At 34.1% G+C, this 25,132-nt stretch overlaps 1 protein-coding gene across 6 annotated transcripts in view; it reads right to left on the reverse strand.

Annotated features, from left to right (window-relative positions):
• The window catches only part of LARP1B (La ribonucleoprotein domain family member 1B), an 82,678-nt gene that overhangs the window by 30,925 nt on the left and 26,621 nt on the right, over window positions 1-25,132 (reverse strand). For 4 of the 6 annotated variants that reach the window (XR_895989.2, XM_023531803.1, XM_011362122.2 and 1 more), the window contains exons 10-11: window positions 23,662-23,834; window positions 21,441-21,800 (exon numbers count right to left, since the gene is read on the reverse strand). Coding sequence is in view for 5 of the 6 variants with exons in the window: in XM_023531803.1 (XP_023387571.1) it covers window positions 21,441-21,800; window positions 23,662-23,834 (533 nt within the window). In the remaining variant the exon portion in view is untranslated. Of the gene's footprint in view, window positions 1-15,380; window positions 21,185-21,440; window positions 21,814-23,661; window positions 23,835-25,132 lie in introns of those variants that run through there. The other 2 variants (XM_011362123.2, XM_011362124.2) reach the window with 2 other exon arrangements.

Below are 25,132 nucleotides of genomic sequence, written 5' to 3' on the forward strand. Positions count from 1 at the left end.
CCATTACCTATAAAGTTCCTGTTGCTCTACATTGTCATCAGCACTTGATATTGTCAGTTTTTAAAATTTTGGCCATTCTGAAAAGGACCAAACTATGGATAAACACAACTTGGATGGACCTCAAGGGCATTTTTAAAATGATTTTAAATGATTAAAAAATTCTCATGCTATTATTCCATTAATATAACATTCTGAAAATGATAAATTTATAGAGATAGAGATTAGTGGTTACCAAAGGTTAAAAATAAGGAAGGGGAGGCTGGTGGGTGTGAATCTAACAGCAGAGGGAAGATCTTTGTGGTGATAAAACAGTCCCATTTCCTGCCTGTGATGGTAGTTACATGAATCTACAGATGTGATAAAATGACATAGAACTATACGTGTACATTTGTGATGGGAAATGTCAATTTCCTGGTTTTTAATGTCATGCGTTGTTTTAGTTAAGTAAGTTATAGCCTTTGGGTGACCCTGGACCTCTCTGTACTATTTTCCCAACTTCCTATGAATCTGTAATTATCTTAAAAATTCAAAAATTTAAGATATGCAGCCACTCTTGTAGGTATGCATATGTGTTATATCATTGTTTTTAATTTGGATCTCTCTGATTACTAATAATGCTGAAAATCTTTAATATATTTATTTGGAAAGTTTTTTTTATTTGTGAGGTGACTATTCTATTACTCACTTTTCTATTGAGTTGTCTTTCTCTTATTGATCTTTAAGATATTCTACTCTGTAACTGGCCTTTTCAATCTCTCATTGTATCTTTTGGTGAAAGGAAATTCTTTCTAATGTAGTACACTTTATCCATCAGTTTCTTTCTTCATTGTGTTATTTCCTGTTTAATAATCTTTCCCCAATCAAAGATCATGGAGATAGTACCTTATCTTCTAGAAGTTTTATTATTTAGCCTTTCATATTTAGAACTACAATACATCTAGAACTGAGTTTTTTTTGTAAGGTATGAGGTAAGGATCAACGAATACTTGAAAAGAATGTGCATTCTCCAGATGCTGGATGGAGAACAAAATGTCCCTTTTTACCTTAAATAAAATATGAATCTCTATCACTGACATGGAAACATGTTTATAGTATATACAGAAAACTAATACACTTTAATAATATCTTTCAAAAGTATACATTTATCTGAAATTCATATTGGCAAGAATAGAAAAGGTAGTTGGAGCAGCATTGGTTTCCTCTCGGTTAAATTTCCTGAAAGAACCTGTGGTGTGTCAGCTTCCTCCCCTCCTATCCATGCCAATATGCAATACAGTCTGAATGGGAGGTACAACGGGGTGAACAGTTAGGAAAGTATGATTTTTTAAAGATAAGTATGACCTTAGAAAAAGTAACAAACCAGTAATGAGAAAAATTAAAGACAGTTGAGACAGAGTATGCCCCTTTATGAATCATGATCTCAAAAATCACTTATTTTCTTGTCTTCAAGTGAAACTATATAACTACAAATATTTTTTCTCTTAATAACCACTAGTGAACATTCCTGTCTCTTTTGTTCCCTCTCTTCTGTTCTTCCATACCTTAAAAGGTTGATCATTTTCTCTTTCAGCTCTTCCTTCTGAAATGAACTCTCTACACTCCACCATTTCTGTATCTCTTAAAATCCACTCTTCTGTATTTAGAGAGAGGATAAAGGACATTTTACATGAATAGATATACCATTAACCTAACATTTCCAAATCTGACCTCAATATCATTCCCTCCCAACACTTCTTTATTTATGTTCCTATTTCTATCACAATGATACTAGGAATTGTTCCTTTAAAATCTCTTCCAAACTTTGGCATTTCTTCATTCTCACAAATTTGTGTCACACCGGTACTAGGAATTGTTCCTTTAAAATGTCTTCCCAATTTTGGCACTTTTTCATCCTCACAAAAGTGTGGTCCATAATCCATTGTTAATAAATGTTTGTTGAAAGAAATAAATGCTAACCCTTTGGTTCAGTATTTCATTTTACCTTTGGGTTATTAGGAGTTAACTTCTGCGCTTTCCTACCCTGACCTAGGCTAATGCTTCTGTTACGTTAAATCTTATTAAACCATATTTTGGTCATACTATTTTTCTTTATAACAAAAGCAATTAATTACTCCATATTCTAAATGCCTAGATAGCTTTCAGGACACTTTACAAGCTGATCCCACCCCATCTACTCAACATCTTCTATTTCAGTGGAGTACGATAGTGGTGACACTAAACTTACAATAATTTGATTATACTTGTTCAGCAATAACAGTAACTCTTAAAAAATGTGTCAGCAATGCAACTGCCATTCTACTCAGAACATATGCACTGACAAAACTGAGCCCTAAAATGTTAACTCACATAAAGAAAAACCTAACAAACATATGTACATATTTTAATAATGGCCTGACCATTGAAAAATAGTGTTGAAACAAGTCTAGTTTCACCAAATCTTTAAGGATCTATTTTTATAATTAAGGGGTTTTATTTATTTATTTTTTTAAAGATGAAAACCATAGAGAAACACTGACTAAAAGCTGATTTTAAAAAATCAGACTCTAAGGAGAAAGACGATCGTGAACAGGAAGAGCCACTAAAGTTAGAATTTTCAAATATTTGCTCAAGTGCTTCAAGCAGTGAAACACTTGAAAATCTTATAAATGTGATCCTGCTACATCACTATATATGTGATAAATTTACATGTGCATAAAAGATGTGTGGCTATGCTTAAAACCATACATGTATTTTACAGGTGGTTTAAGGGGAGTTTTAAGATATTTTGGCCATATTGAATTTTCAACTTAAAAGGGCTCTAGAATCAATTCCCAAATCATATTTAACTCTACAGTATTAGGGAATTCACATAAATAGGTCTTATTAGATCAATCAAAGCTGAGCAACTTTCTTTGCTCAAGAGACAATATAAAAAAATTACAAACTGTCTTATTTTTCATAAAGTATACCTTGATCAGGATATTAATAAGTACATCTGTGTTATACAATTCTATCAATAAAGGAATAAGCTAAAATTTATAAAATACATAAATTGCATTATAATAGCTAATTGTAATACTAACTTTGAAGGAGTTATAATACTAACTTTAATACTAACTTTGTAATACTAACTTTAATACTAACTTTGTAATACTAACTTTAATACTAACTTATAATACTAACTTTGTAATACTAACTTTAGAAATTGATTGGTTCATTTATTAACTTATAAGTAGCTTTAATATTAAATTCTTGGTCAGTTGTCAATCCACTTTCTGTGAAACACAAGATTTTCATCAGCCACTATTCTTAATCACAAGTCTTTAACGTTTAAGAGATAACCCACTCACTCACAGCTACCTTCTATTCTTACTTCTCTTTTCTCTATTTTCCCCCTTCAAAAATCACACCAACTGGCTAACTTTCCTAGCTGGACCGTCTACTCCCTATTTTGATTTTATACATGTTTCCAAATATATCCCCTCAAAACAAGGCAAATGTCTCACATGCATCAAGGAGCAGAAATTTTAAAGAAGTTATAATGGGGCAAATTTTTCCAAACATTGTCTTAGCAGTGGTAAAGGGAAAAACACTGTCATACAAACCTAAGCAAAAAAATCAGGCAGATTCCCAAGAAAAGGATGAGAAAGGAGTCAGCTGTTTAGGGCTGACTATAGCACATTCTTTAAACCGTATATACAAAAGAGGTTCCTAGTCCCAGCTCAACAGCTAGGGGGAACATAAAAGATCTTGGCCTTCTAAACTCCATAAAAGCGCAAAGTTTTTATTTTCCTCAAACTGTACACAAGTGCCTATCACTATGTTTGGCACTCTATAGGTATTCAAATATCGGTTGAATGAATGAATGAACAGGATAGAAACTGAAGTCAAAAAGAATGTGTTCCAATGGAAGTTATTTTTTTGTGTCATTTTTTTGGTCAGGAGTACTGAGCAGATCCTCGAGTGAATATTTTGTTATCTGTAACAGAGCATATTCATAATTTGGGGTCTAGTTCAAGCACAGCACTTCTCTAGGATGCCTCCCTTGATTACGCCAAACTGAAACTCTCAAATCTCTTCTTTCAACCAGTTATTTTTAAATAATTTTGATATATTGTGAAATATCTTGTATAAAATATATGTGTCTAATCTGAAAATTAATACAGTGAACACCACTTGTTACCTCCATCCGGGTTACTAGAACACTGCACATACCTTAGAAGCCCCTTGCTTGCCACTGTTCAGTCACACCCTACTCCTTCTCTCCAGAAATATCATTATATTGACTTTAGTGAGGATCATTTCCTAACTGTTCCATCATAAAATTAAAAAAGTCTGACAATATTAAACCTTCGTGGAGAATGGTGCAACAGGACCTCACATGCCACTGTTAGTGATAAATTAAATTGTATATGTGTTTAAACACACATGTAGAAATGGAACTGATTTCCTAGGATGCATAAATGGTCAAATTTATTTAACTGTTTTAAATAACTGTAAAAATTTAATCTGTGGAGTACAGTACTGCGAGTCCTTGGCTGAAGGCTAAGCTACATACATGGAGGACAAAACTTCCTGAGACATACCCAAAAGTGGCTGCTGAAGAAATAAACTAAAAGTCCAACAGTGTTGGAAGATAGTGAACATACAGACCCAGAAGAGAATACAAATCCCTTTTTAACCACTCATTAACACCCTGATATACTTTAAAAATTAGGCCATGCTATAGAATAAAGCCCTCACCCTCTAGTAAGACCCACTTTAGATTCCCTAGCAGAGCCTAACACAAAACCTGACAGGATGCTGAAAGAGACAGAGTTTGAAAGTTAAGTTCTGTCAAGTTAGAGAGGCTTTCTACAGATCTGACCAAAGAGTAAAACCAAGCCCACACAATTCCAAATTGTACAGCCAATAAATAAAAAAGAAAGAAAAAGAAAGACATTCCTCAGAAGAAAATGACATAATCTATAATCTCTACAGTATAATAGGTACAATGCCTGGTAAAAAAAAAAAAAATAGATATTAGATGTGAAAAGAAGCAGAAAAATATAACTCGTAGTCAAGAAAAAAGGCAGTCAATAGAAACTGTCTTCTAGATGTCTCAAATGACGAATTTTAACACAGGGACTTTAAAACAACTGTTATATGTTTATGTTTGATGAACCTAAAGAAAAATATGGCCTTAATAAATGAATAGATAGGGAATCTCAGCAGAAAAAAGTAATCTACAAATAATCCTGAAATTGTAGAACTAAAAAGAGTGGAGATTATAGACAAAAGTTAGTAAAATTGAAGATAGATCTGTAGACATAATATAACCTATAAAACGGAGAGAAGGAAAGAAAACAGAAAAAAACCTCAGGGGTCTGTGAAACTATCAAATGGTGCAACTAAATTCTAAAAATTAAAAAAATGAGTAAGAAATAACAGGAAGAAATAATAGCTGAAATTTTCCCAATTTTGAAGAAAAACATCAAACTATTGGTCCAGGAATTATAGCCAACTCTAAAAAAAATAAATTAAAAGAAATTGAGACACATCATAGTTAAACCGCTGAAAATCAAGGGTATAGTAGAAAACTCGAAAGCAACCAGAGTGGGGATAAAGACTTATTACATACAAGGGAACAACAATACAAATAATGTTTGACTTCTCATTAGAAAAGTAAAGGCCAGAAGACGATAGAATATCATCTTTAAGATGCCAAAAGGAAAAAATGAAAATCCAGATTCTATACAGTGAAGATACCATTCAAAAATTAAAGTGAAATAAAGACATTAGCAGGAAAACCAAAGCTGAGACGACTTGCTGTCAGCAGACCTGCAGTACAAGAAATGCGAAACAATGCTCTACAGGCTGAGAGGAAAATTATGTCAGACACTTACAGAACAGAAACAAAAAGGGTAAATATAAAAGACTGCTTTTTTCTTTTCACAATTTACTTAGAAGACAACTGTTAGTTTAAAGCAAAATAACATTTTCAGATAGCATTTATAATATATGTGAAAGGACATGATAACAACAGCAGAGGACAATAGCACAAAAGTAGTGGAATTATATTTTTGTAATTGCAAATTATGTATTTGTAAACCAAAAAGTATTAAATGCCAAGTGAGACGTGAAAAGTGATGCGTAGTACCATAATGGCTCTGCATAGATTTTGAAATGTTAAGGAGCATATTATTAGCTGTAGAGTAACCACTTAAAAAAATGTTTACATGAGCATAAATAAGAAGCCAAAGGAGGAAATAAAACAATATTATAAAATATCTGATTAGCTCAAAGAGGTCACAAGAGTAAAAACATTAAAACTTAATCAGACCTAATTATCCAATGCCTACAAGTAACCCTTTTGTTCCTTCTCGCACTTGCACAGTATTTTAGTTTTCAAACATCTTTACTCTATGAGGTAGAGAAGACGAGAATGATCCCCATCTGAGGTTCGGAGGTTAGTTTTTGGTCCAGAATTGCACTTAGTGGAACTTGCACATAAGTTGACTCCTGGTCAGGAACAGGCCCCAGCTTTGCCGGAGAGGTTCTCAGTTTGGTGTTCTTCTCCAATGAGAAGAGCAACAGCTCAAGTGGTGGCAATAAGGGAAAATTTAGGGTACTTTCCTCTTGCCAAGTCAGTATGATGCTAGTGTCTCTGACTGCCAGGTGATGATGTAGCATCTCCTGGTAAATCTGTATACCATTTCCAGCTATATACCAAAGACTTCACAAAAATAAAGCTCTTCTGACCATCTGCAACAATTACAGATAAAGGCCTGGCTGCATTTGTAAGGGGACTGCAGCAGGACACAGTGAAGTAGTCAAAAAAATCAGAGTGAATAACAGCAACAGGTCTCCCAAGGGTCCAGGCTCCACAAATTTCAGATCATCATCTGGGTCAAAGCAGGAAAGAGAACCCATCTGCAGTGTAGCTTCTCAACAATGTGCCTGCAGATGGTTTGGATGATCTAGCAACTGGAAATGTTTTCTAATACAACAAAAAAACAGTAAATCCAAGAACTCTGAGAATTGACACTTAGACCACAGGAGATAACTTCACATAATACTCCAAAAAGTACTGGACGAAGGGTGCATATGCACAATCGCAAATGCTGTGAACCTAAAGATGAGATTGACTGACCAATGTGATGATTCGGAAGCTTCCAATGTGAAGGTTTTCCCTGAAATGCTGAAAACAAAAGTATGAGCATATTTGGGTTTCCACACGAGCAACTTGGACATATCAGACGATACAATGACTGAGGAACTGGTTGTTTTGTGTTGTGTATTTCAAAACTCTTAATTCTTCCTCCTAATACCTTACTCTGACTTTCTCAGATTACTTTTTTTCTCATGGGCAACATGAGGTCCCAAGTCAGCTGAGGAAATGGTTTCTCTCCCTTGTCCTGCAGATTCAAACTAAAATCTCTACTTAGGGAGAGATAGTAGGAGAGACAGCCTGGGCAATTCCTGAGCCTCACGAGCCCAGAAGCTAGCTCACAGTATGAGTAGCAGACTGGGGCCCACCACTCTGGGATGGAAGTCCTGCCTTTATGTCTTTTGTTAATAAAGCCTTCAACGCTACAAGCTGACATCACCATGCCAAAGAGACCACTGCACAAGAAGACAAATACTTGGATGCAAAAAAACCCAAAAAACAAAAACCAAAGACAGGCTCAACTTTCCATGACTTTAGCCCAAAGAGCAACAACGCTGCAGCTCTGATAAGTCAGCCAGCTTTGGCTTCCCTCTTCCCTCACACATCCCCGTTCAAGCTAGACTGTTTTTAGCATCATTATACAATCGGCCATAAAGAAGAACGAATTAAACATACGTGTGCAACGACTATTAGAAACCGTTCGTATTAGAATCCCTGTGTATCCTACTCCCGCCCTCAAAAAACTATCCCAAACCTAACTCATGTGATAATTAGTCCTGACTTGTCTTTACATTACCTTCTATGTATGTATATGCTTCTGAAAAAATACATGTTTGACTTGACCTGTTATTGAGCTTTATGGAATCAAACTTTGGTAACCTTAAGTTATTGCACTCAGCATTGTTTTCTAGATTCATTGATAAAGATGTGTATAGTTGTCCTTCATTTTCACTGCAATATAGCATCACTTTACTATACCACAACATACCAGTCAATGGCTGGTGGACATTTTGAAACCACAACGTATCAGTCAATGGCTGATGGACATTTTGAAACCACAACATATCAGTCAATGGCTGATGGACATTTTGATTATTTCCAATTTGTAAATATAATGAACAAGCCTGCTATACTGTCATATATTATTCCTGATGAACACTTCTAAGTACTTCGAGGGCAGTACAGTCCAATAAGCATAATGAAATGCAAGTAACTGAAAAATTTCTAGTAGCTACACTAAAAAAGGTAAAAAAATATTTTTACTTTAACCGAATACTTCAATATGCAATAATGATAAAAATCATTGAAATATTTTATTCTTTTTTCTAAGTCTTAAAAATCCAATATTGTACATTAGAGCACATCTCATTTTAGACTAGCCACATTTTGAGGATTTGATAACCACACGTGGTTAACGGCTACCATATTTGAACAATGCAACTCAAGAGCATATTCCTGAGGTGGTGAGCACAAGGCATGGTTTCACAATTTTTGTTCTCACATGGATTAATGGAGTTCTCCTTCCAAACACTCCCATACACGTCAGTCTGATGTTTTAACTCTGCTAATGTGGGTTTCATGAAACACTTCATTGAAACTTTAATTTGTATCTCCTTGAATAAGGTTGAAACCTTTTCACGATTTCAATCACTTGGATTTCTGCTTTTGTGAAATGCTTGTTCATTGTTTTATCTATTTTTTTTTTACTGAATCTTGTATTGATTTGTACTTCTCTACACATTAGTTTTATAATACATATCAAACCAAGAATGGAACCACCTTTTTATCACTTGTAGGCTACCTATGTACTCTTTTTGATATTTAATGAAAAACCTTTATGGCAAATATTTTGATCTTGTCCTTAAAGATTTTGCTTTTTATCTCCACTTAGGAAACCTTTCCCTACTCTAAGATCATGAAGATCTTTTTCCCATTTCCCATTTGCCCCAAGAAAACTCGCTGGCAGCACTTATAGCTGCAGTGTTTACCCCAAGTTAACTCATGGATTACAGTCCTAACCTTACCCCCAAAGTTTACCATACAACTCCCATTGTTGTCAGAGAATTATATCAACACAGGACTGATGCAGTCGGGACAGCTTGTTTGAACAGAAAACAGATGCCAAATGATCTGAGAAAAAAGGAAGGATTGCAATGGGAATGACTGCAGCCAGATTCTGTGGTGAACCTATGGCACTGAAATGGTGTCACAAGGAGGAGGTGACAATGTTGTCAACATTCCACAATGATACTGTGATTAAAGGAGACAACAGAAATGGGAAGAAAACGAAGAAGTCATGTGTCGTTGTGAACTATGACGAGAATATGGAGCAGTGGACTCAGCTGATCACATACTCCTCATCCGACTGAGCGCAAAAGGCGCAAACTTTGGTGTAAGAAATTCTTTTGTCACCCTCTAAACATTACAGTGCTGAACTCTTACATCCTGTTCCAGAAGGACAGTCCTGAGCACATGATCAGTCATGTAAACTTCAGACTGACATTGACTGAAAGAATGCTGGAAAAGCATCACAAGCCAGGGTAGCAATGTCTTCAAGGTCGTCCATGCTCTAGTGATGCCACACCCTTTTTGCCTGTCTGGAAGTCATTTCCTCAAGAGCATACCACCAACATCAGGGAAGCAGAGTTCAACTGGTCACTGCAGTTTGCTGCTCACACAGCGACAAGAATGGCAAGATACAGAGAGAAACGCAACATTTTTGGGTGGAACGTGATGTTCCACTTTGTGTTGTTCCATGCTTTGAAATTTACCACAGGAAAAATATTATTAAATACTGATCGCCATATACATTCCTGTAACCTTAGGACCAGAGACAAGATCTGCTTAGAAAGAACTCCAAGGTTGTTATTTCTTAATAGCTTTATGCTTTTGTCCTCCACTGGAATAGATTGGAATGACACTATAAAGCAGAAGTCTATAATTTCATTTTTTTCGCCACACAATTTTTCAAGTACCATATATTAAAATTCAGATCTTCTCTTTGATCGGTAACCACATCTGTCATTTACCAAGCATGCATATATGCATACAACTGTCTATGGATTTATTCCATTTCTATGGTTTATCTTATAGCTTCCATCTACTAAAAAAAAGCTGCTGTGCCTTTAGTTTCTTATCTCTTACATTTCCACATATATTTTAGAAATCAGCCTATTAAATTCCTAGAAAGAAGCTGTTGAAATATGTATTGGTTTTAATTGACTTTTGAATCTCTTTGGAGAAAATTACCCTTAACCACAACAGAGCTTTCAAACATGACTTCTGGTATTCCTCCCCCTATTTATGTCTTCATGAACACCTCAGTTACTATAACACATTCCTTAAAAGTCTGCTGTACCCTTTGAAAGGTCTATTCTGTGGTAGGCAGAAGGGCCCCTCAAAGATGTTCAGATCCTAATCCCTGCAATTTGTGATTATGCAAAATACATGCCACAAAGGGATTTGCAGATTTAAGATTTCTAATAAGTGACCTTTAGATAGGGATCTTACCGTAGATTATGTAGGCAACTTTCTCCAACCACAGCAGAAGCAAATGTCAGAGAGACGCAAAGTAGGCTCTTCTACCAGTTGCTGATGATCTAAAGGCTGTAATTTGACCAAGAGTGTAGGTGGCCTAAAAGAGTTGAGAGGCTACAGACAGCCAAAAAGGAAATGAGGGACCTCAACTCTACCCAAAGCTACAAAGATCTGAATTCTACAAACAATCTGAATGAATTTGTGATTTGCACATAAAACATACAAATAAGAGCCCAGGCAGGAGGGCCTGGATTAGAAAAACCAGCTGAGTTTCTCTGGACTTCTGATCTACAAGATAATAAATTCATGTTGTTCGAAGCTGCCAGATTTGTAATTTCTTTTGGCAGCCATAGAAAATATAGATTTTTAAGAAAATGAAATCTTAAAAGTTAATATTCCAACTGCTGTTGTGTAGAAATTCTCTGGATTAAAAAAAAAACAATTAACTAAAACACTCGTTAAGCACTTACCAGTTCTAATCACTCACCCATATTCCTTTCTAGCCCTTATCCTTTTGTTTGCCTTGCAGGTCGATAATACCCAACACATTTGATAGATTTGACAGTGAGCATTATCTTATTCTGATTAGAAGAGATTAGTTTCAACATTTCGCCACTCAGAAAGACCTGTTTGTTTTATACGGGGTTTTGCAGAAACCCTTTATGAAGCTATTCTTTTATTCTTGTTGCTAAAAAAGATCTCATTTATGCATGTTGACTTTATCGAATGCACTTTCTGTATTTATTAAAGCGATCGCAATCTTTTCTTCAATCTATCTGTTCATGAGAATTGTATTGACTGATTTTTTCTAATGTGGAATCAACTTGATTACTGAAATAAAAAAAAACAGTACTGATCTGGTGTGCTAAAAGATTGTTTCAGAATATTTATACCAAGATTTCCTGTAATGCTTCTCATTTATACTCTTGTGAATTCCTCATTCCCTTATCAATATTGTTATGCTCTTCTCATAAAATTAGTGAAGTAGTCCCTCTTTTTTTACCCACTCATTCAACAAATGAATCCTTACTATTAGCTCTATTGACTGAAAATAGTTGGGCATGGCTGGAATTATTTCAATTTTAGAAGAATTTGCTAATAAAGCCAGTTATCTTCAATTTTGAATATTTTAAAAAATGGTTGAGTAACTTATTTTCTTTTCCATATATAAAAATATGTGTAATATATATTTTTCTAAAAAATTTTCCCATGGAAATGTTCAAATTATTGGGCTAAAATATCTTTTAAAATGTCTTCATGATCAGTAATTACATCCCATTTTCATTGCAGCTGTATTATGTATACTTTCTCTTTTTGTCCTGTTTTATTATTTTCAAAGCGTTAATAGCACTATAATTGAAATGAAAAAAAAAACATTGTACACTGTAAATGCAGGCAACTAGTTGTCTATTATATTTCATTAAAGACGGAAAAAAAGAATTAAGAATTGGTAGAAAGGATTCTCTATTAGATCTAGTTAATTATACTATTTATTATTTCCTGTCATATTTTATGGGTTTATTTTGCTAATTCTTTTTATAACTTCTTGAGACATTTCTAACTTGTAGTTCTTGAAAGCTACAGCAGGTTCTATTATTATTTACAGCCTGAATTCCCTATGTTATAGGACTATGCATATCCACACACTGTAAATTACCTTTCATGCCTTTTGAGGATATACATCCCCAGCCAACAGGCACAGCCATGTGATTTGCTTTAGCCAATGGAATGTGAGCAAATGTACATAAACATCACCTTTGAATACAACTGTACACTTCGGTTCTGTCTTGTTTATTCCCCCTGCTATGTGAATGAATGAACCAATGCTGCATAGGGGCTGCTCCTTCAGCATGAATCGCAAAATGGGAAGAAACTTAGAGCAGGAACACACATACAGAGTGCTACAACAGCCAACTCACAACCACTGTCAAGCAACGCGAGAAATTTTTACTTTAAGCTTTTGATATTTGGGGGGAGAATTTTTAAACAGCAAAAGTAATATTGGGGATAGACCTTAAATTCAAGCATTTTTCCTAACAGATTTGCATTTATGCCTATCTCTTTTAAGTACACCTTTTCAATTCAGTTATTAGATTTTCTAATTCCCATTAAGACTATGACTTCTACTTTAATGAGTTATTTAAAATATGTCTCAAAACATACTAGGTTTTAGTATTCTTTTTAACTTTTATTAAACACTAATTCTACTAATGTGTTTTATGTAATATCAGTGCTTTAAAATTTGCTTTATAAACCACTGTAGGTAAAAGTACTATAGATATGCTCAAAAAGAATATGCAATCTGTAGTTGTTAGGTACCAAGCTGTATCTCAAATTATTCTAATTTTTTATTGTTTACTTAGGGAGTAAATTAAGTCACCAATTACAATTAGATTTGTTCTATCAATTTTTGTTTCATATATTTGAACATTTGATATTAAGTACATCAAATTTTAAGGTATACTTTTTGATGGAGTTCTTTACTCAATTACAAAAGGACAATTTTTAACACTAGGAACGCTTTTTTGTGTTTAAGTCACTTTGTAAGTCTCTCTGATATTAATATACACACAACAACTTTTTTTGGTTACTTTATTTGGTAAATAGCTCAGTCTTCTTGTATAATTTTTACTTCTAATTGGGAAAAAAAATTGCATAACAAAATTCACCATCTTAACCATCTTTAAGTGTACAGTTCTATAACGCTGAATATATTTATTGTGTAATAGATATCCCAAAATTTTTTATTCAGAAAAACAAACTCTATACCCATTAAACAGCAGCCATTTCCTCTTCCCACCATCAACCACCACTCTACTTTGTGTCTATGAACTTGACTACTTTAGTACCTCATATAGGTGGAATCATACCATATGTTACTTCCTTATTTCATTTAGCATGTCCTCAAAGACCACCAATGTTGTGGCATGTGACAGATTTTCTTCCTAAGGTTGAATAATATCTCATTGTATGTATACAACATGTTTTGTTTATCCATTCATCTGATGAACATCTGGGCTGTTTCCACTTTTCTGGCTATCATGAATACTGCTGCTATAAACACTGATGTGTAAATATCTCTTTAGTTTTTTGAGAAATGCTCATTGTTTTCCATAGTAGCTATATCATTTTCTGTTGCCACCAACACTATGTTCAACAGTACCAATTTCTCCACATCCTCTCCAACAACTGTTATTTTTCTGGATTTTGCTTTTTATTTTGAAAGTAGTCTTCCTAATGAGATACAATATATTTCATTGTAATTTCGATTTACATTTGGAACTCGAGCATCTGTGATTTTGGGAATCTGCGGGTCCTGGAACCAATCCCCTGCAGACAGTGAGGGACAACTATAGTTAACTCATACACAGATTTTCAATTGCACATAGTCATAAAAGTGGTATCTTATTGTGATTTTGATTTTTCATTGAGTTATTTATCTTTTTTATTATTAAATAAGAGTGCTTTATATATTATAAATACCAGTCTCATTAAATATATAATTTGCAAATATTTCTCCTAACCTGTTGCCTTAAATATATTACTTTTAACGTATTTACAGCCAAATTCAGCTCCCATATTATCCTATACACCGTCCCCCCACAGCTTCCCCAATCTCGACATCTTGGATCAAGTTTTACTTTTCTTACAATCAGTGAGCCTACACTGACACATCATAATCACCCAAAGTCCACAGTATACATTAGGGTTCACTCTTGGTGTTGTACATTCTATAGGTTTGGACAAATGTCCAATGACATGTATCCATTATTATAGTATCATACAGAATATTTTCACTGCTCTAAAAATTACCCAAAGTCTGTATTTTACATAGGTTTCACTCTTGGTGTCGTACATCCCATGGGTTTGGATATGTGAATAATGATGTGTATCCACCATGATACTATCATACAAAATAGTTTCACTACAGAAAAGTCCTCTGTTCTATCTATTCATCTCCTCCCACTCCCCAATCCCTAGCAGTCACTGATCATTTTACTGCATCCATAGTTTTCCATTTCCAGAGTGTCGAATAGTTGATATCATAGTATGTAGCCTTTTCAGATTGGATTCTTTCACTTTGTAACATGCACTTAAGGTTCTTCCATGTCTTTTTAGCACTGCATAACATTCCATTTTCTGCATGAACCAGTTTATCCATTCACCTACTGAAGAATATCTTGGTTGCTTCCAATTTTGGCAGTTATGAATAAAACCACCATAAACATCCATATGCGGGTTTTTGTGTGGACATAAGTTTCAGTTCCTCTGAGTAAGTAGTAAGGAGGGCGATGACTGCATCGTATGGTAAGAGTGTCTAGTTTAGTAAGAAGCTGCCCAAGTATCTTCCAAGGTGGCTGTACCATTTTATATTCCCACCACCAGTGAATGAGAGTTCCTGTTGCTCCACATCCTCTCCAGTGTTTGCTGTTGTCAGTGTGCTGGACTTTGGCCATTCTCATCGGAATGTTGTGGTCATCTTGTTTAAATTTACATTTCCCTGATAACATGATGTGGAACATCTTTTTATTTGCTTATTTGCCATCTGTATATCTTCTTTATGATATTGTTTAGATTTTTGCTCATTTTTTTTTTAATTGGGATGTTTGTTTTCTTATTGTTGAGTTTTAATAGTTCTTTATTTATTTTGGATTACAGTCCTTTATCAGATGTGTTGTAAATATTTCACCTCTTTCGGTGGCTTGTATTCTCATTTTCTTGACAGTATCGTTCGCGGAGCAAACTTTTTTTTTTTTTTTCATTTTAATGAAGTCTAGCTTATCAGTTATTTCTTTCACAGATCATGTCTTTGGTGTTGAATCTCTCCTCAACATTTTACCAAATGGTTTTAAGCAGTCACTGATGAATGATCCCTAAATCCTCAATTTTATTAGAGTTTAAATATACAACAGGTCCTTGAATAATGTCATTTTATTCGACGTTGTTGAATACATTTGCCTACTGTATATCTTCTTTGACGAGGTGTCTGTTAAGGTTTTGGCCCATTTTTTAATCTAGTTGTTTTGATATTGTTGAGTTTTAAGAGTTCTTACTATATTTATAATAATAGTCTTATCAGATATGTCTTTCTGCCCTTCTGTGACTTATCTTCTCATTTTGATAGTGCATTTGCAGTTAAGTTTTTATTTTAATGAACTCTAACGTCGTTTTTTTTTTTTTTTTCCAGTCATGGATCTTGATTTTGGTGTCATATCTAAAAAGTCATCACTTGAACCAGGATCACCTAGGTTTTTTCCTACATTATCTTTTAGGAGTTTAATAGCTTTGTGTTTTGCATTTAGTTTTGTAATCCATTTTTGGATGATTTTTGTAAAAAAATGTAAGGTCTACATCTGGATTTGTATTTTTGTATGTAAATGTCCAGTTGTTCCATCACCATTTGTTGAAAAAACTATATTTTCTCCATTGTATTATCTTTGCTCCTTTGTCACAGATTAATTTACTATATCTTCGAAGGTCTATTTCTAGGCCCTGTATTTTGTTCCATTGACCTATTTGTCTATTCTTCTACCAGTACACTCTGTCTTGATCACTGCAGCTTTACAGTAACTTTGAAATTGGATAGGATCAGTTCTCTGTTCTTCTCCTTCAATACTGTATTGGCTATTCTAGGTCTTTTGCCTCATCATATAAATTTTAGAATCGGTTGGTTGATATCCACAAAATAAATCCTGGAATCTTAATTGGGATTGCACTGAATCTGTAGATCAAGTTGGGAAGAACTGACAATGAGACTTTCTAAATGGAATAGCTGTCATTTAGTTCTTCCGATTTTTTCCATCAGTTATAGTATTCATCACATAGATCTTGAACATATTTTCTTAAATGTATACCTCAGTGCCTCACTTTGTGGGGTGGTAATATAAATGGTATTGTTTTTACTGTCCTTTCACTTTCTCTGTGGTGTCTTCTGCAGTACAAAATTTTAAAGTTTTGATTACATTCTATTTTTTTTTCTTTTGTTGCCAGTGCTGTTGAAACCACTGCCAAATGCATATTCATTAAGATTTTCTTGCATGTTATCCTGCAAAAGTTCTATAGATTTTGCTCTATATTTAAGTGTTTAACTCAATTTTTGTACATGGTAAGTCCGGGTGGCATCTAACTTATCCTTTTACATGTGGATATTTACTTGTCCCAAGACTACTGTTTCCCTATTGAATGATTTGGGCACTTTTCCCAAGAGTCAGCTGACCACAGATACATGGGTTTACTTCTAGACTTTCAATTCTTTTCCACTGATCTGTATGTCTATCTTTACACCAGTGCTGGTATAAGTAAAGACTATGTATAAATCCTTCAACTATTTTTCTTTTTCAAGAGACTTTTAGCTATTCTGGGCCCCTTCCTTAATTTCCATATGAACTACAGATCAGCTTTCCAATTTCGCAAAGATGCCAGTTAGGATATTGATTTTGGTTTGATACTACTTTATGGTATGCACTTTCCCAATCTTTTCCTTTCAATGTTTTTGCTTATTTTTTTTTTGTTTATTTTGATTTGTCACATATAAGTAACACTGCTTGCACTTACTTACATACACTTTGACAATATGTATTCACTTTTGCTACTTAAATATTTGAGTTTAAACCTACCACCTCATTTTTGCGCTGGAGGCCCCCTTTCTCGTTTTCTCTTGTCTTATTCCCTCTTCCCTTTTTTCCTAATTAGGTTGTTCCCACTAGTTTTATTTTTAAATGGGTATCTTTCAAACTGCAACATGAAAACTTAAAAAAAACTAATCTTTCTAGACTAAAAAGTACCTTTTAATACTATTCACTTACAGCTCTCAAACTGTTAATGTTATATTAAATCTGTAAGCCACAGTTATTGTTTTATACAGTTAATATTTATTTAGATTTATTCAAGTATTTATCACTTGCTTTTGCTTGGCAGTTCTTTCTGTATCTCTGGCATCTGGAATTACTTTTATACTAGCTTAGGAATTACATTTGACGAAGCTTATATTTCACCCTCTTACTTGAAAGATATTTTTGCAAGGCATGCAATTATAAGTTGGTAGTTATTTTCCCTTGGTATAATAACACTATCATTCCATTGTTGCATTCAACTGTTACTGGTGGGAAGTCAGCATTTAGCTGTCCAGCCACTCCTCTGTCCTTGAAAGTAACTGGCCTTTTACCGTGGCTGCTCTACTCTGATACCTCTCCTCAGTACGGAAAAGGTCCTAGCTATTACCTCTTAAAATAGTGAGTGTGCCCCATTTTCTTTCTCCTTTTCTTCTGAAACTCCAATTAAATGTCTATCTTAGATCATGTTTATCACTCTATATTTCTCATTTCTTTCTTGCTTTTTACCTTTTTCAGAAACAAAAAAGCTTTATATAATAAAATCTACTAGATGTTAAATTATACAAGCTACTCATTTTCCTTATAAAACAATTTGAGTAAATTCTTTGAGGTCTACTATAAAGGTGGAATGTCTTCACAAAAGAACTACATTTGCTTCTGCTAAGTTTCTGGAAAATTAACAGGCAACGATCACTTTCAATTTATGACTAGTGGTTACTTTAGTCACCCAGATAGTGTGAATTTTGGTTGCATGATTATAACTTCTAAGCCAATTTTTTTCCCCTCCTTATTCTATACAGCACAACTGGGGAAATAATCTTTGTAGTCCTCTAGAGGAATAGATGAGAAAGCAAGTTAAGTTTTCTTTCATGGAGGGTATATTTCTTTTGAGTACCAGTTTAATGGAAAAAGGACTTCTTTTGGAATACCTAACTGTGGCTGGCCCCTATGTTTATGTCTTTTACCCCTATAATTTAGGTGGCTTTTGCAAAGGTGAACTCCTCAAACTCCCCAAGTTCCAAAATGGTCTCCAGGGCAAAAACGGTTTTAATACTCCACTTCTCTATGGTTTTATTCTGATAATAACTTACCTCGTAGATCTCCAAGGATTTTAAGTAGACATTTTCTCATCTATTAACAGGTCATTTTAATTATCTTCAGCAGTAAGGACATGCCAAAAACAGAGTGCCTATACTCAATCTTGGTGCAGGTCAACATAGCTTCTGGATCTAGCAAAACTCGTTTTGCAAAGTCAGAAATGATCACCAAACTATCCTATCAATTTGGCATTCTTTTCATTTATATCTAAGTCTGTCAAGTTTCTCACACAATTGACTATTCTGTCCTCTTGAAACCAGTTCTTGGCTTCCACACACCACTTTCCTATACAACTCTTAAACAATCGTTCCTCAGGGCTCAGATCTAGGTCTTCTCATTTCTGTATTTCCTGTCACCTTAAATTACCGATATCCATCTCTTGGACGACTTTAATAGCTTCTCAATTGAATTTTTCCGTCACTCTTGTCCCATCTAATCCATCCACCACCAAACTAATCTGAGTGATCTTTTAAAAATAAAAATTAGATCATGCCCTGTTGCCTGTGTAAAAGACTTCAATGTGCTGTATTTGAACTTTAGATAAATGCCAAACGATTTAACATGGCTCACAAAACATTATATGATCAGACTCCTACCTACATATCCATAACTGTCCTCTTATATAATGTTGTATGAACAAGCTTTTTCCATTTCCTCAAACATACCAAATTCTCTACCATCAGATCTTTGACACCTGCTTTTCCCTCTTCCTCATATATGGTTTACCTGCTCTTCGCATGTTTCATTCTTACTCATATTTCCGATCTCACCGTAATTGTGACTTTCTCACGGGAAACCCAATCCAGTATCATAATTTGTAATTAAGTTCTTGCTGTGAGTTTATTTTAATGTCTGCTTTCTCAACTATTTGTTAAGAATCAGGCATGTAGAGACCCTACCATCTTCCCATTCCATGCCCAGGATCTAGCACAGTGTCTGGCACATAGTAGGAATTCAATAAACATTAGATGGTTGGCTTCTTTTCCTTTAAGCAGACCCACAGGAAAAGTAAAATTCTCATCAGATATTACATGTTAAGGACAGAATTAGAAATAAGAGGAATTAAGTTAGATAAGAATGTATGTAGGGATCAGTCTAAAAGAAGACATACTTATGAACAGACCTAAAATGCTGAGAGCCATATAGCCAAGATTATTTTCCCCTAATATTATCATGGGTAAAGCAGATGCTAGTTTTTAATTAACTCAATACATGGCCTTTAATTACTGTTGTGTTCACTTTAGAGCAAACAAATAATTGCCTACAAATAGCATATTTCTCAAGGAAGCCTGAAAGTCCATTATTTAGAACTCTGAAAATATTTTCCCACAGTACCAATATAATTCACAGTGGTTATTTTGTCCAAGTTAATTGGTTAGTTCATAATGTTTAATCCATAATTCATTTGTCCATTTTAACAAATATGAACTGAGCACTACTTTGTGCCAGGAACTGTTCTAGCACTGGAGATACAGTAGTGTGCAAATAAGACAAAAATTCCAATCCTCATAGATCTTACATGCGATTAAAACAGAAAACAAATGCAATATACAGAATGGCAGATGGTAAAGAATAAAGGAGGGTAGAGGGATAGGGAATGGAGGGAGGGCTATTTCAACGTATAACCTATTATTACTTGAATTTATTTCTACCTTTTTCTGTTCCAAAAAGAAGTTAGATATTACTTACAGAACTTAAGAATCACAAAGTAATAATGCTCATACAAGGAAAGATTTTCAACGAAGAAACTTTATAAAAATACTTTGTTTCCCACAGCAGCAGGACAGAGAACTACTCAGGCTCTCAGTCACTGACAAGCTACCATACCCTGAGGCAGAGTCTCCAAAAAACCAGTGGCTAGAGAAGAGGATGAAAGCAGTGATGGAAATTCCAGGAAAAAAAATAAAAAAATGAAGAGCCAAAAAGGAAAGTATAATTCTTGTCGAGGATATGAATCTCAATGTGCACCTACTCCCATCTATTCAACTACTAAGTGGCCAGCTTTTCTTCCTACAAGTGTATATTTCTAACTAAGATCTCTTTCCTATTCGGCATATTATAGTTATACAACTTTTCCCTCCTTATTCTAGTCTTGAAACAAGTATTTAACTTTTGGGGGTTTTCTGATGAATTTAATGGCGGAAAAAGATCTCTTTTAATCCTTACCTATATCATAAAAATTCCTATCACAAGAATGCAGATGGCCAGCGAACTACCCTGGCACTCTCATATTTTACTTTAATAACTAGAATAAAGTACCAGAGTGTACAGTAGAATGCAAAAAGATAAAAAATTGGAACATGGCTTCAAACAGAATCCCCAGCGCAATAGCAATGATTGGACCAGGTGATACAATCAGCCAGTTAAATCTTTTATACTCGTCCACAACCAGTTCCACTACCACAGAACACGCATCATAGACTAAGGTTAGAAGGGTGGAAGGGGGCAACAAAAGTAACCCTGCTCTGAAGCCCTGCTCACATAGCTGGGGTCATTATAGCCAAATAAGGAATGAGCATATACACTAAGCCTGTCCATAACTTCAGTTTTTATTCCTTTTTATGAGAAAAGGTCTTATTATTTTCACCTGAAAAAAAGCAAGGGTTTTAGTCAGTGAGTGATAATATTGTTTTAGAAATTTAAGTGTTTAATTTCACTGTCATTTTAATAAAATAAATATCTCAGTTTGTGACTATCAGATATATTTCTGGGAAAAAATTAAAATCGATATAATTTATTTATATTCAAACTTTCATAAAATAAAGCCTCAAGTTTAGGGAAATATAAAAAACATATAATCAAAACATAGTAGCAGCAGAAAGATGCTGGCCAGAAACAATTACCTTTATGGCTGTGTGTACGTTTTCATCTTCCATCCATAGATCCTGTTCATAATAATATAAGCCATCATTAATAACTTTAGCAAGTTCAGATGTAATTTTTGTCCGAGACATGTGGCTGCCTGTTCGATCTCCTCCAGGATGTTTTCTCATGTAAGGTGGTGTCTGAGTCACTATCAAAATCTTGTTTAAATCCTGGTCATCAATTTCATAATCTGAATCATTATCAGACCAATCAGTAAATGTGTTTTTTTGTCCTATTTTTTCCATCTCTTCATCAAATAAAAAATCAAGTTCTTCTTGTTCTTGTTCATCTGGAGGATATAGTTGATTTGATGCCTCTTCAGGTAGAGATGCTGATTCCTAATGAAAGAAACTGGTATTTTATTTATAGCAATTTTTCTATCACTTTTAAGATAAATGTCACATAATGATGTTACAAGTAATATCAAACTTGTATGCTCAATGACTAGTTTAACAGTCAAATAGTAAAAGAAAATCAAGCCAGCATTATCCTGATCCAATAAATGTAATCAATAAACACTAAATTTAACATTAAAGAAAAAAACAGTTGAATAAAGGACGGATTATATTAAAGACTCCTTTAGAGTTTAAATGGTCCTTACACTGTCAATTTTAAGATGAACAATTATTTTAAAATAAATGTTTAAATGTAGAGATTTTAAATATGAAGGAAAAAATATAACTCTTGAAATACATGAAATATGGTACAAATTTTTGTCAGTTTGAGTCCAGGACACCATCCTCCCTTGTTATCCAGGTTTGCCACAACATAAAAATTTATCAGGATCTTTAGAAAGTCTTGTTTAAGAAAACCACTTTAGGCTTTTGAAAATGACTCCAAGAGCAGGGGGAACTCTTGTAACATTTAAGTCTGCTATTTTAATTACCACTGCTAATTAAAAGTTATCTTTGATCAGGGTTTCTCAAACTTAGCACTACTGACTTCGCGGGCTTGATAATTCTTTGGGGTGTGTGTGTGGAGGTGGAGGTGTCCTATGCACTGTACAGATGCTTATCAAACTTAGCACTATTGACTTGCGGGCTTGATAATTTTTTGGTGTATGTGTTTGTGTGTATAGAGGGGGTGCGGGGGAGGTGTCCTGTGCACTGCTCATGTGCTTAGCAGCTTTCCTGGCTTCTGCTCACAGGATGCAGTACTACTCTCTAAGTTGTAACCACCAAAAATATCTTGAGACATTGCCCAATGCCCTCTGGTTTGGCAAAATATCACCATCCCACGTACCCTCCATGGAGAATCACACTTAAATCCTGCATGCTTCCTTTCTTCATGTTCTGATTTTAGGGATAAAGAGCTCCATTCATAATAATCTTCAATATGATAAGCTTCTTCATCCTTTTCGCATGTAGGCCCATTTATTTTTAGTGACCTTTTTCTTGTAGAGCTTACTTTCAATTTCTGAATCATTTGAGTGGCACTATTTACAAGTTTACTTTTGGTAAACTTTTTACATTAAGATAACTATACATTCACATACAGTTATAAGAAATGAGAGATCTCCTGTATTTTTTTTACTCAGTTGTCCCCAATATTAACATCTTGCAAAACTATAGTACAGTATCACAAATGAGACACTGATATAACCCAATGATCTTACTCATACTCAGTTTTCCCTAGTTTTATTTGTATTCATTTGTGTGTGTGGTTTAGATCAAAGAGTTTTTATCACATTGCAAAGTTTGTGTATCCAACCACCAAAAATACAGCAGTTCTACCACAAGGATCCCTATTTTTTCCTAACCACTCTCATCTCACTCCCTCATTTGCCTCCTTTCCTACTGTACATTATACCACCAAAACATATGTAACCCTAATCGGTACCCTTTACAAATGGTTATTTGTATGAGAACTTTACAAATAATTAACAAGGTTACAAATAATACAATAGGGTTATAAATCCAAAATTGAGATTGTCAGTTTTAAAAAAATCTGATTCAAAATTAAATTAGTCACAAGTAAAAAGGCCAAGTCAAAATATCTTTAAATAACATCCAGAAATAAATTATAAAAATTGATACCATATAACTCATTTTCAGCTGAGTAAAAGTGTTTACTGAAGGTCAATAGTTGCAATTTTTAAAAACTTCTCCAAATTTTATATATGTACCCGACAGAATTTACACTAACTTTATACTCCACCTACAACGTATCACACTTTTCTTTTGGTTTATATCAACTTACCTTCAATTTCACTGGGGATGGACGATGTCTCTTTTTTACTTCTATCCAAGGTTCTGAGTCGAAGTCAGGCAAACTGGTAGACAAACCTCTAGACATTGCTTGAAGAATACTTGTTTCAGTAATTTTCTTTGGGTTCAGTGGACTTCCAATTCTTGGAGAATTTGGGGCGGACTCTAAAATTTTAAGTTAGTTCTATAGTTAAAATAATGCTTTTATTACTGATAAAACTTTTTTCCCTTGGTCTTTTTTTCTTCACAAAAACATGATAAATCAACCTCATAACCTTTCCAATGATTTTCAAACCTGAAGAACATGTAGGATGTATTCAAATGAAACCAAAGAATAATAAATAAATGCAATGTCACCAACCCTTACACAGACCATTCAAACTTCTCAAGAATATCAATGTGAGTCACTAAGTATGACAATACATCTATGCAGGAGTCAATTTTCCACGATATCTTAGGTTAATATCTATTACAAGGAAACTATGGACTCTCAAACGCAATTAAGCTGTAGTTATACTAAATGTCTGTTTTATTCAAGACAAAAACCAGTCCTTCATTTCTCTGCTAGGATTTACACTAAGGCAGCCATTACTCATATTTTTCACATTTCCTTTGTTTAACAAGGTTTACCTAAATGCAATGTGCCCACTTAGCTCTTAGTGAACAAAGGGCAGAATGTCATATCATTAAAGTGCACTGTCCTTTCTCAATAACATTTAAAACATTTCAAAACTTTGTTGGAATTATAAACGGCTATCTCCGTGCTACTTTTTAACCAAAGTAATTATAGATTCTGTAAGTAAAATTCAAAATGATTCCTTTATGAATTTCTTTTCCAAAAGTCAAAGAATATTTAAACTTGCGTTGGACAAAGTGTTTTAAAAACAAATTTATACTGTGCAATTCTTAACATCATTTACTCCTCAAAGCCAATTCTTTAGACATTTTGCAAAGTTGAATATTACACAGAGAAAGCTAAAATAAATGAACACCAACAATCTTTTTATTTACTCAATGAAAAGCAAGGACACATTCCAGGAGTTTGGGTTTGAGAAGAATACTCCAAGATTTTACTTTTACTTATTATATGCTAGAATCAAATGCATTATTTTCTCCACGGATCCATACTTAGATCCAGGATACAACCACCAGATTACTGTATTAAAGAGCATATTGTTTCATAATAGAAAAAGCTCTGAATTATGCTGTCCAATACAGTAGCCACCAGCTATATGGAGCTAATGGGTTCTCAAAATGTAGTTAGTCCTAAAATAGGCTCAGAATATATGTAAAATCTGTACTATATTTCAATGATATGGTTAAAAAAAGTAAAACATCCATAATTTTATACTGTTATAGTAATATTTACATGTTAAAGTGTTCAAAACATTATTAGGATTACAAGTATAAAAAACATTATGTTGAACCTTGTCACTCTACAACTTAATGGTGTATGTATCCAT

The sequence above is a fragment of the Pteropus vampyrus genome, unplaced genomic scaffold, assembly GCF_000151845.1.
Source record: "Pteropus vampyrus isolate Shadow unplaced genomic scaffold, Pvam_2.0 Scaffold73, whole genome shotgun sequence".
NCBI classification, from domain to species: domain Eukaryota; kingdom Metazoa; phylum Chordata; class Mammalia; order Chiroptera; family Pteropodidae; genus Pteropus; species Pteropus vampyrus.